The following is a 13,164-nucleotide window of genomic DNA, read 5'->3' as shown; positions in this document are numbered from 1 at the left end:
TGCTGTTGCTGGGGCTCACATTGCAATTTTCCTGCCGGCATCCCAAACCATTGGTCAGATGGGAACTATTACCTCCTAGAAAAACAATTCAGGATCTGATAAATGAATGACACCACTCAGCCCAGGTAGGCAAAACATTCTAAGAAACTGGTTTCTCGTCCACGGTGAGAGGGCAGGATTCTGAATTCCAAGCGGGGAAGGGGCTAGAAAATACATCTTCAGTAGTTCATGAGCCAACCAAACACGGTTCACCTACGTACATCTTACATGAGTTTTGCCATGATGGGTACAAAATGTCACTGAACACTTGAGATAAAAATAATGTGCATAACAGACTACTGTCCAAAATGATTCATTCCCCCCGCCCCATCACTTCCCTGGGAGTATGAGTCCCTGCCCCTGGACTTGGCTGTGGCCCTATGGCTTCCTTTGGCCAGGGGCATATAGCCTGAAGAGACCACGTGCCACTGCGGAAGCTGGGCCTTGAGAAGCTTTGCCTATTTCTAGTTGCCCTCCTGCCATCGGCACTTGCCACTCGGAAGCAGACCTCCTGTGTGGCTGCCATTTCTTCACCTGCACCCCAGAAAAAAGGCATATGGAACAAAACCCCAGCTGACCCATAAGCAAGACTAAATAATGGTGTTTTCAGCCCCTGGGTTTGCAGGAGGTTTGTTGAAGGCATGATTTTGTCAATAGTTGAGTGATATACCCTATCCTCTCCCCGGATGCAAAAGCATCAGGTACTCACCATCTACGATTCCAGGCCAGCCCATGAAGTGAGCAGAAATCTGTTTCTCATCCTTCCCATACTCGTTCTTGGCTACTAACTTGTAGTCCCCATTGTTCATGTGAGTAGGATTATCCAGCTGGAGGCAGCCATGGTACTCCGTGTGATTGGTAACATGGATTTTAGTACAGATGTACTTGGACTCATTCAGTATCGCCCCGTTATAGAACCACTGAAGAGCTGGTTTGGGGTTGCCTTTCACAGTGAATGGAATGCACCAGTGGTGGTCTGAGGTTGGAGATTCGAGAAATGTGATAGTTGGAGCAACTAAATTGAAAAAGAGAAAGTTAATAGCATCAGAAAGCTCAGAATTCTCCCCATCTCCAGATATCTGCGTCATCAGCGGGGGGATCTTATTCAACGAACTGTTTGGTTTAAGAAAATACAGGACCAGCGACTCTGGAATCCATCAATATTTCGAATCACCATCAAGGCTGATCAAACTCCCTACAGACAGCTTCAAAGAGACTCTTTTCCTCATACTTAAGACCCAGGAACCATAGTCGTTTTTCAAATTTCGCAGTGTGAGAACCAGCTCCAAACAGATCGCAGAGATTTCTGACAGCAGAAAGGGTTCACTGGAAGTCAACTTTGGTTTCTAATACATATGCTTTGATATTACGTAGATTCATCACCAGGAAGCTGAGGGCCACTGTTTCTGCAATACTTCACTCAACAACACAAATAATGAAACGACTTTGGAAATCTTGCCTGCAGCACGGATCTCACACAGCTTATCTAAAACGGAGCAAATTGACCAAGGCGGGGACTGCTGCTGCCAATGCTGATTGATTATTATAAAGTATGATCCGCTGGTACTTTTCACTGATTGCCAATAGCAAACGCTCTTTAAAAGTATCACATTTCATGACAGTACGCTGCACTTTTGCTAGGATTTCAGAAGTCAATGTTTTGATCCTTTTAAAATGTCTGGGGTTCTGTCCAAACCTAGACAAACAACCTAGAGACCACTTTAACTTGAAAAATAAAGCACTTCACGCTTTGGGGAAACAACCATTCAAGTAGCATTTTTAAACGGAGTACTTATCCTGAGTGAGGGTATTTAAAATCCCCCATAATTGTTTATTTTATTGTGGTCTGACTTTGATAATGATACAATTAAGGACTAGAAAATACCTCCAGAGCCCTAAGAGCATCATTTTTCAGGTGAGGAAACCCAAGCCCAGCGAGGGTAAATGACTTGGTCAGTTTTAGGGAGTGAGACGGATCTGGAACAAGGATCTGGGTCTCCTGACACCTAACCCAGCCGCCCTTCCGTCCTTGCTTTGCTTCCCAGTTGTACATGTTCATCACACAAAGAGGGAGAAAAGTCACAACTTGCTAACAAATACACTTTGACCAGGCTCACTACCAAGCCTATCTCAGTTATTAAAATTATTCACCATTTATTCCTTCTATTCTTTACCTAGATTGTGATAGATAAGGTCAATTCTTCAGACCATGGTGAACACCACAGATATTAACTGAGAGGACTTTGAATTTGAGCATCCTTATTTGTAATTATGTGTTACAAATACAAGGACCCCAGTGGGGTAGGGGCAACACTTACCTTCCTCCCACCAGCCCAGGCCCCCAAGCCCAGGGCCCACATATTCCTTCCACCATGCTCAAATGAGCTTTTGGTGAGGTGTTGATTTAAGGACATAAAGTTGGAAGCTGGTTGCATATGTTTGGGGATAGCATTGATTTCAGGCTTCTGGGTGGGTCGAAATGATGAGAAATTATGAGTCCAGTACCTACTAGGCACAGAGGTAGTACTGACAGTGACAAAGGACTTACAGTTGGTGACCATAATCATGCACTCCGACAATCACACACTGAACGTGCGCCACGGGTAAACCTTAGCCAGTGTATCGGTACCATGTGTCTACGCGTGTATAATGTGTATTCATACACACACACGTGCACACTCGTGTTTCTCTCATCCAAACCCTGACCCAAATACAGTAACGCCTCATTAATTTATACCACGCCAGCTCAGAATTTGGAACAATGTGCAAAGTATATGTGATTTGTACCAAATACATGTTCGCCTTAAACGCCACAATCTGGAATGTGAAGCTATGTGTTGTGTTGTTTACAACACTGGGAAATAACACACGTATGCTGAAGAAGGATTAGTGTCCTGTATCTTAGTTTCAATGTATACAGAAATTTAAAACAATAATAAAAATGTTCTGTGGGTAATAACAATTTTCAATAACTTAAGCAGGACACCACCAACCTTCCCACAGAAACCTGATGTCAAACTAATGAGGTTTTATTGCATCGACGGCACAATTGGGTGTTTGTGAACAGCCAGCCTGATACTTTAGGTGGTATAACTTTAAATCTTCATATGGCTTTTATGGAGAAAACAATTTTAGGAACTGGTTTGGCAGAAATTAAGCTAAAACTTATTAACAAGAGAACGATAACCAGTTCAAAATATGTTCTATCCAAAAAAAAGGTTGGGGGGGGGGAAGGGGGGAAGGCACAAGAGGACAAGTTTAAGATCAAAAAAGGAGCTTAAAAGAAAGACATGCACGAGTAAGAGGGATGAGAAGAAACAGAACATGTGACAGAGGCTGATATCTCTTTAAAAACTGCACACAGAACACAGCACACACTTTTTTTTCACACACTTCAGCAGCACCCAGAGTGCCCAACGACAAATGCAGGTGTGTCCGCGATTGTTTGCAATTAAAAACATAGGCCGGTCTGATTACGTACAATGTACAGTGAGGTTGACAGAATCTTGGTCTTCTCCTACAAGATTTTCTGCCACACAGGAGATCTGCTTTCCACTGTCATCAGATGAAATGTTAGTTATCCTTAAGGAGCCCTGTGTGTGGCTCGTTTCATTCTACAAATGAATTAACAGACAAAAATAATCTTTATCACAACTGATGCCAAAGTGAAAAGATTTGGAGTGTCTCCCCCTAACGAAAGAAAGAAATCTATACCATTAGAAAAGGTTTGGGGCCAGGCAAAGGAACCAATCAGGAGCTATTCTACTTCTCTAGATTACAATGGTTTAATGCGCAATGCTGATTTAATCTTTGAATTCTTACCTACCTTTCTCCAAGGGAAAAGAGCCCAAGGAGCGCCCCTCACCTTGCTCACAGGGTCGCAAGAAGCTCACCAGAGACACAGAGACTCTAATCTAGTAGGTATACACAACGAAAATGCAAGCCTGCACTAGTCTTTGTTAACTAAAAGAATAAATAGCAAGTAAATGTACATCAAAAACAGTGTAAATTTCTCTTTCTGGCCCTATAAAATATTAAACGATCATCGCTAGATTAATACAATCTCAAGTTCTGAGACACTCTCATCTCTCTCTGAACACAGAGCCAAACAAAAGCCTTACCATATGCTTGGAAACCAGATTACCGACATCCCAGTACAAGTTCGGAACTGGATCGCCTGAAACACTGCAAGATAATGTGATAGACCTTCCCTCCTCCACAGTGAGGTTAGGTGCGGCCAAATTTGCTGATGGCAAACCTGCGGAACAAGAAAAAGTAAATGGAGATACATATAAATAGTCCGATGCATTATCAAAATAGCAACAAATTGAAAACTCTTCATGCTTTAGAACTGGTAATTATTTACTTTCTGAGACTGATTTATGGTGATCTGAAAAAGTGCCAGGTTGGTAAGCTTTACAAATTTAATGTGAACCAAACATATGAGGTAATAAGATGAGGTAAACAAATTTTGCACATTTCTTAAAAATACTATTGTAGGAGCACCTGGGTGGCTTGGTCAGTTGGCGTCTGACTCTTGGTTTCAGCTCAGGTCATGATCCCACAGTTTGTGGGTTCGAGCCCCACATTGGGCTCCATGCTGACAATATGGAGCCTGTTTGGGATTCTCTCTCTCTCTCTCTCTCTCTCTCTCTCTCTCATTCTCTGCCCCTCCCCTGCTCACACTCACATGCATGCACGCATTCACTCTCTCTCTCTCAAATCAATAAAAACTTAAAAAAATGTTATTACTGCAAAGTAACTTTTTACTTTAAAAAAAACTACTTTATAAAACTATGTCTTCTCCTCTTTCACTGTTCTACAGTTGCCAATCTAGTTTTTTTTTTAATGTTTATTTTTTGAGAGAGAGAGAGAAAAGAGAGAGAGCAAGCACAAGGTGGGGGGAAGGGGCAGAGAGAGAGAATTCCAAGTAGGCTCCACACTGTCAGTCCAGAGCCCGATGAGGGACTTAATCCCAGGAACCGTGAGATCATGACCTGAGCCGAAATCAAGAGCTGGACACTTTGACTGAGCCACCAGGCACCCCAATAACCCAGTTTTTTATAGTCAAAAACAAAAGGGTGTAAGACATCTATGTTTTTTGGATAAACCAATTTTTTACATTAAGTAACTCATAAACATAACCTCACTACCAGACCTCAATTTTGAAACAGATTATGGGGGAAAAAAAAGATAGTTTTAAAGCATTCTTCAGACACGAAGCCTGACCATCACAGTATTAGAATGTTCCGAAGCTATAGAAGTCATAGCCAAATATCATGAGAAAAACTGGTTATTGTAAACTTCACGATATGATAAAAAAACAAGTCATGTGGATCTATACCTTCACATTTCAAAAGCTAGCTTTTCTTTATTGGTGCCATTATCACTTCATTAAACTATCGCACCTAGTGGGTGTTTACACTGCTTTCAACCACATGGGACTCATAGTATTTTCTGCATGAAGGCGCGTCCCAGCGAGTGTAACGATATGTCACGTCCTGCCTGTCAAGCTAGTCCCACACTTGGTATCAGAAACTCTGCTTGGGACTGCGTTCAGCCAGACAGCTGTGTCCCAAGGACCTATGACACATCATTAACTCAGGAGTAACCCAGAGGTCAGAAAAGGCAATTCATCTTCAAGAGCCGTTGAATTGCCCTATTTGACCCACTATCTTCACAAAACTGCCATACACCCCTCGCCTACGATGCCATCCCCACTGACAAAGCCATTATTCTTTATTACTGAAACCGGACTGGAGCAAGGTTTATATAGGGTAGGTCTCAGGGTGTTCCCACCCCTGGCAAGGGACTTCCCAACAAGATCCGGCTGTCAGTGGCCTGCGTGACCTCTTCAGGACCTTTCCTATCAGCAACCAATAGACAGCGATGTTGTATTTTTCACAGGGTTTCAAAAAGGCCCCTAATACTCTGAGTTTCATACTCCGAGGTTTTCAATCTCTGTCGTACTCTTAACTTCTGAGGCTCTTCTTTTGTTCCTGAATGGTCTTCTATTTTTATGGCACCCTGTCTTTGTTTCATGGGTGCGGTATCTCCTGATCTCTTTGAGACGTCAATAACCTTTTGAATTTTTCTTCTCTCCGCATCAACACTGTTTCTTGCAACTTTTTTTTTTTTGTATCTGTTTGTTTGGTATTTGTCTCTCTGATTATAAGCTTTTCTCAAACAGTGGGTATTGTTGGCCATTCACACATCTTTAAGAACAAGGTACGAGACGCATTGTGCATTTAACTGCCAGCTTCATTGTAGAGTAGTATTAGTGGCCTTCTTAAACTGGATACCACCTGACCTTAGTATCATTAGATCACTTTGGGACAAGGTCTGGTCACATTATTCAGATAATGCTCTACCAGTGTCCTGCCCGGAAGAGGAAGAAGGATGGAAATACCAATATTCAGTATGTAAATCCATCATTTTCTCTATGGCTCTCACAGCCTCAACCCTTTCTGGAGTTCCTGATAATCTTTGTTTGATCCTCTTTAGCGAATAAACTTCCCAGGGCACCTGGGTGGCTCAGTTGGTTAAGCTTTCAACTTCAGCTCAAGTTATGACCTTGCAGTTCATGAGTTCAAGCCCCGCATCATGCTCTGTGCCCACAGCTCAGAGCCTGCAGCCTGCTTCAGATTCTGTGTCTCCCTCTCTCTCTCTCTCTCTCAAAAATAAACACTAAAAAGAGGGAGAATAAACCTCCAGTTTTCTGCTGTGGAGGGAGGGGTGCAGCCAGTTGGAACATATGGAATGACAATGGCTTTAACTGCTCTACAAGGAACTTGAAGCACTCTCCTGTGTTTGGTTCTCCCTGCATTCCTGCTTCTTTCTGAGCCTTGTACCAGCTCTGCATCCCAAACCAAGTGTCCCCAAGCCTTTGCTGCTGCCAACCCGGTAATCAGCATTCTCAGCATTTACTTCAGTTTCTATTCATCCATCTGCTTTCCAGCTTGCACCCTTCCGGGCCTTGTTGATTCCTCTCCCATGTTCTTGGACTTCGAGATTTATCTATTGATTCTGGAGGGATCACAGAGCCAGGGCCTGCCCTGCTGCCTGTCCTCAAGGTATGACCTCTTCCACCAGCCAGACTCCACCAAGAGAGCCTGGAGGCATCCCTTTTGGCACCTTGAATACAAACCTATGACATGAATTTCCTATCTTTTACAAATGCATGTAATAGTTTGGAAATCCTGAGCAGAAAAAAAAAAAAAAAAAAGGTTAAAATAGAGATTCTCAGTAGAGAATGCTGTGCCATAATCTTAATTTCTCCTAAAAAATTTAATTTAGTTTGTTTTTTTTTTGGTTAAGCCTAAATTTATATGATTAACAATTCTAAAAATGTTTAATTACAATAATAGTAGTAGTATTTATTGGGCATTCACTGAACCAGAAACTCTTTTCTAGTACTGTATTTTTTAATATTAATTTATTTATTTTGAGGGGGGAGGGGCAGAGAAAGAGGGAGAGAATCTCAAGCAGGCTCTGTGCTGTCAGCATAGAGCCCAACGCGGGGCTTGATCTGATGACAGTGAGATCATGACCTGAACTGAAATCAAGAGTCTGATGCTCAACCGACTGGGCCACCCAGGCGCCCCTCTAGTACTTTAAATGATTGTTTTATTTAATCATTACAAGGAATCATGGAGTTAAGGATTTGTCCTCATCTGCTTAATGAAGAATATGAGTTCTGGAAAAGTCAAATACATCTTCCAAAATTGCCCAAGTACCTGTAGACCTGGGATATGAACCCAAAGTTCAAGATCTTCACCACTACACTGTACTTCCTTCACAGACTGAGTACATCCATTTTAACACAGAACATAAATACCAATATGTATCCATAACCTGAGAATTTAGTTCATTTAAAAAATAATTACGTGTCTATTTGTGAAGGAAGAATGAGTCTCCTTTATTTATAGAGAAATTGTATCACCCTGTCATAGCAGTCTCCAAAGGAATCTGTGCAAAATTGGCCAAGTCTAGATCTTTTAAATGTAAAGTCTTCCACAAATGAGTAAGCATCTGACTCACGTTAATTCTAAAGCATTAATATGCTGGCCAAAGATTCAATAATGGAAAAAACAATCTGTACTTGAAATATCACTTGAGGCTTAATTAGCACAATAAAAATGAATTGGGATGCATGAACAGCCAAGGCAGGATAAACCATTTGCCAGGCACTACTTCCTGGCTTAATAAGATTTGAAATCGGCACAAGCACAGAGCAAAGCTCAGCGAAGCTTCCAACAGCTTCTAGCACTACTGTCATGGGATCCTGATTGAAGCTGCAGACGTGTCTTCCTCTTGCACTCGGAGAAACCTGACTGGAGATCAGAAATGACCATCTGCCCAGCCCGACAGCCACCTCCGTGTCCACGTCTCTTGATGCGGATGTGTTCAGAAAGGACACACCGGCCTTCAGACCTCGGCAGAAAGTCACCAACCGCACGGTGGAAAGGCTGACTTTCTTGAGACTGGGGCCTCCCAAACTGTAATGCGTATGTGAAATGACCAGCAGATCTCATTGAAATCATTGCTTCTTTTGGGGCGCCTGGGTGGCTCAGTTGGTTAAGTATCTGACTTCAGCTTGCGTCACGATCTCACGGTTCTTGAGTTCGAGCCCCGCGCCGGGCTCTGTGCTGACAGCTCAGAGCCTGGAGCCTGGCTTCAGATTCTGTGTCTCCTTCTCTCTCTGCCCCTCCCCTGCTCATGTTCTGTCTCTTCCTGTCTCAAAAATAAATAAAAACATTAAAAAAAAAAATCACTGCTTTGTTCTGGTAGGTCTAGGTTGGGGCCTTGAAAGTCTACATTTCTAGCAAACTCTCTGTTCCACAGACTACACTTGGAGTAGCAAGGGTTTGTTTAGATGATAGATGTTGGCTGGACAATTGCTCACTAGGTTTTTGTGTCTACAACTATTATTCTTAAATTTGGCAGGGGCCCGAGCAATCATCTCATCCATGGAACTTTCCCCAGAATGTGTTCTGTGGAATTCAGACTCCTTGAGATGTTCTGTGGGGGGCTAAAGAGGGAGGTGTGGAATATCTAAGATTTAAAAAAAAATAAGAGCCTACTGTAACTCTGTATTGTTTTGTAACTCTGAACGTTCACTATGCCCATCACACATTAAAATCTCTCAGAAGTCCTGCTCTAAAGGAATCATTTCACTTCCACTGATCTTATATTCCCCAGCTTTTTTGAGTTAACCACTTCTCTGTGGGATCTCGTTGTGGCTTTCTTACTTTTATTTGCAGCAATTTCACAAAATATAAGAGATACGCATATTTAAATATTAGATGTAAAATATATTGAAGGCTAAATGTTCATATTGATGATCGTAATAACTTTAACAGCTAATGTTTACTGAGTACTTAATGTGTGCTAGACCTCATCTGTAATATTTTCCACATTACCTTATTTGGCATCCTAAAAACTCTTGAAAGCAGGAGTCATTAGTATCCCCATTTCCAAATGAAGTTAAAGCTTATCAAGTATCATAACTAAATAGCTAATGAGTGGGAGCTGGCCTTGACCCTCATCTGTCTCCATGGCCTTAACCAACACACACAGCCTCCTTCAATGGGCTCTCCCATGCCTCTGTGTCCTTGCATTAGCACACACTTCCAGAGTGTTGACTACAGCTCCTAGGATCACTAATTGAAAGTATGCAGATTCTCGGGGCACCTGGGTGGCTCAGTTGGTAGAGCGTCAGATTTCAGCTCAGGTCATGATCTCATGGCTCATGAGTTCGAGCCCCACATAGCATTCACTGCTGTGCGAAGCTGTCAGCGCAGAGCCTGCTTCAGATCCTCCGTCCCCCTCTCTCTCTGCCCCTCTCCCACTCACGCTTGCTCTCAACAATAAATAAACATTAAAATAAATAAATAAATAAAAATAAAGTATGCAAATTCCCTCCAGTCCTCTGTCACCATTCCTAATGAATAAGAAAATGCTCACTATTAATAAAATATTAGGTAAGAATAAATGCAGGTGACCTCTCACTAAAAAAAATAAGAAACAAATAAGTAGGGTCTCACTTCCTAATAAGTGAGGCAAACTGACCTCTAATCATTTTGAATCATTAACTCAACTTTGCAGTAAGTGACATAGGTCAGATTTGGGTTTCATTTTTCAACAGCCACCTGAAGTTAGGGATTACGTTCTTTCTCATCTTGTTTTAGTCCTCCTGAGCTCTGTTCATTCTGTGTTGGGTCATCATTCCATGCATGAAATATTCAAGGAAATTATGATTTTGTCTAGTGTCTCCTCTCCTCTCACTTTCTCTCCTGTTGGCATATCTTCCAATCTCTCTCTTAAGCATATAGATTTCACTACCAGGAATGAAGCCAGAATGAGCCTGACCTATTTAGAAGTGGCTGCTTTACACCCAGTTACAAAAATGACAGAAAATTAGCAAAGTGACTTTCCAGGCCCAAAATGGAAATGGTGCTTCTATGCTTGTGAGCTGTGTCATTACAGAGTCAGCAACCAGGAAACTTCTAAACACAAAAACTGTGTCAGCAGCTGACAGAAAAAAAAAAAAAAAAAAAAACAGCTTTATTTTCCATCCTAAAAAGATAAAGGAAAACAACAATCCACTGTGTGGTTGCCTTTATTTTAGTAGACAGAACCTGATCCCAAGTAAAAGTAAAGCAAAGTAATAAACTAGACTTTTTATATGCTTTTCAGAAAAAAAAATCTATCCAGCTAAGATGGTAAGAAAATAATGTGTTATACCAATATAACTTCCAGAGTATTGACATCGCATTTCCTTTTCATCTCCCATCATCTAACAAAGCAGAATTGCTATCAGTCTATTTTCCTGGTTTAAAACAATGAAGGACTCTGTAGGAAGGAATATGCTTAACAGACGTATGCTACAAACCACAGGGCAATAACCAAAAGTAAATCTTATTGGTTAAGTAAAACCAATTTACCTCAAGGAACCAGCCTTCTTCTCCAGGTACCTGTGAATTGACTTTTACCATCATAAATAGTATTCTGTTGATGCGTCTTAAGGAATCTCTACATTGAAAGCTTCAAGGTCGAAAAAGTTGGGAAAATTGAAATCGTCGTTATACGTAACAAGGAAACCAAAGGCAGGACTGATTTCAATCCAAGGGACCATTAAGGGGGTTTAATACAGTCAACTGCAGTCCAACCATCAAGTGAATTACCACCTTATAGTCACTGTGGGACTAGCATGTTCTGTGGTAACTAGCTCCTAGTAAAATGGATGGAGGGATTGTTTTGATATGACCCAGAGGACTATTGCCCTTCTTAAACATATTTGCCATCTACTTAGAGCATCCCATCCACTGCTAACACTTCCTGAAGAAACTCTCTTCCAGAGATTTAAATCATAATCAAAGCATAAAGTATACTGTTCTTTAATAATCCCACTTACTGAGGGGAAATGATTGAAAAGACTGCATTGCAAAACTAACTGTTGAAGATCAACTGACAAAGTAGCAGGGATGGTCTTCTATTAAGTCAGCACAGTGACTGGACAAAATAATATTCCTTCTACAAAATTTGTGTGATTCTATCTCTGTCTCCAGAACCGGTGTGCGTGGTGACCCTTTTTTTTTTTTTTCTTATTAATGTGGAGACTTGAGATGCATGTGTTTTGTTGCCTTTAATAAAGTTAAATTGTTGCTGCAATTAATAAAGTTTTTCTAAGGTTAAAAAGGACCTAGTGGAGGAACAGACCACAACATGTTTCCCAGCATGAATAAATTTACAGTAGTTCACGGCAGGAGGGGCTGTTAGAGCAATACTGTGAGACATTTTGACCATGCTGCTAATGGTAACAGGGCCATTAAACTTCCCAGCCCCACCTACTAAGCTCAGTTAATCACTAAGAAGAAGGAAAGGGAGATACTTTCACAATGAGATGATGACAGAAATTTCAAAGGGAACTACAAAATACTAAAATATGGAATAATTCAGCTAGAATAACACAAATGCTTAAGTTCTCTTAACTGAAATATCCATACCATTATATAAAAATTTGGTCCAGCCCGATCATTAATAGAACATGTGTGGCTCATGCATTTATTAATTGATGAATTCAGCAAACATTTATCAAATGCCTATTATGTTCAATGGATACATTAGACACCACAGAGGGTGTATTTTTTGCTTTAAAAATGTAGAGCGTTTGTTAATACAATACTTAGATGGTGAAATAGTAAAAGGGAAAGTTTTTAAAGAAAGCCCACCTTATGAATGAATAAAATCTCGGTAGGTCTTTCTTATTGAAATTAAAATGTTACCAGTTGCAAATTAATGGAATAGTCATAGTTATTGGGAATCATTGGTTTAGAATGATGAAACAAACACACAAGACCATACAATACTCTTATGAATTACTCTTGGACTTAGTTAACAGTTTCATACAAAAAAAAGTGAAGCTGAACTCTATGAAACTGTGATGTAATTAAACACAATAGATATATTTTAAAAGTCTGCAAAGGGCAAGACCTGAAAGATGAGCCAACCGACCACAAATCCAAGCTTTAAATAAGACATCTATATAACTTAAAGATAGTAGCTTATTTTCTGATTCCTGTAGTATGGACTTTCAGAAACAATTTAAATCCAACAGCCTAGTGTCAATCTACTGCTCAATCTAACTTCTCTTTAAAGAGCCCAAACTAGGAAACCATGATGAAGAAAAGCAACATATGACTAAGCCCCCAACCGGAGCTTCCCATTCTGATCTCAAATCTCTAGATATTTTGCAAAACTTTTTAAAATTCCATGGGGCGCCTGGGTGGCTTGGTCGGTTAAGCGTCCGACTTCGGCTCAGGTCATGATCTCACAGTCCGTGGGTTCAAGCACCGCGTCGAGCTCTGTGCTGACGGCTCAGAGCCTGGAGCCTGTTTCAGATTCTGTGTCTCCCTCTCTCTCTGCCCCTCCCCTGTTCATGCTCTGTCTCTCTCTGTCTCAAAAATAAATAAACATTAAAAAAAAATTTTTTTAAAATAACTTATAAAATTCCAGTGTTAGTGAATAAGAAACCAGAACACGATGAAAAACTCCTGAACAAGAGAAAGTGAGAAAGTGGGGTTAAAGAAAATCAACACAGCCTCAAAGGGACACGTAAGTATT

The 13,164-nt window shown here is 41.0% G+C and overlaps 1 protein-coding gene across 3 annotated transcripts in view; it reads right to left on the bottom strand.

Annotated features, from left to right (window-relative positions):
- The window catches only part of NTRK2 (neurotrophic receptor tyrosine kinase 2), a 331,708-nt gene that overhangs the window by 278,765 nt on the left and 39,779 nt on the right, over nt 1–13,164 (bottom strand). For all 3 annotated transcript variants that reach the window (XM_042912832.1, XM_042912833.1, XM_042912834.1), the window contains exons 6-8: nt 4,161–4,297; nt 3,521–3,653; nt 749–1,054 (exon numbers count right to left, since the gene is read on the bottom strand). In XM_042912832.1, coding sequence (XP_042768766.1) covers nt 749–1,054; nt 3,521–3,653; nt 4,161–4,297 — 576 coding nt within the window. The remainder of the gene's footprint in view (nt 1–748; nt 1,055–3,520; nt 3,654–4,160; nt 4,298–13,164) is intronic.

This window comes from Panthera leo, chromosome D4 (assembly GCF_018350215.1).
Source record: "Panthera leo isolate Ple1 chromosome D4, P.leo_Ple1_pat1.1, whole genome shotgun sequence".
Taxonomy (NCBI): Eukaryota; Metazoa; Chordata; class Mammalia; order Carnivora; family Felidae; genus Panthera; species Panthera leo.
The sequence above is the reverse complement of the archived record's forward strand: the minus strand, read 5'-3'. Positions and strand labels throughout refer to the sequence as shown.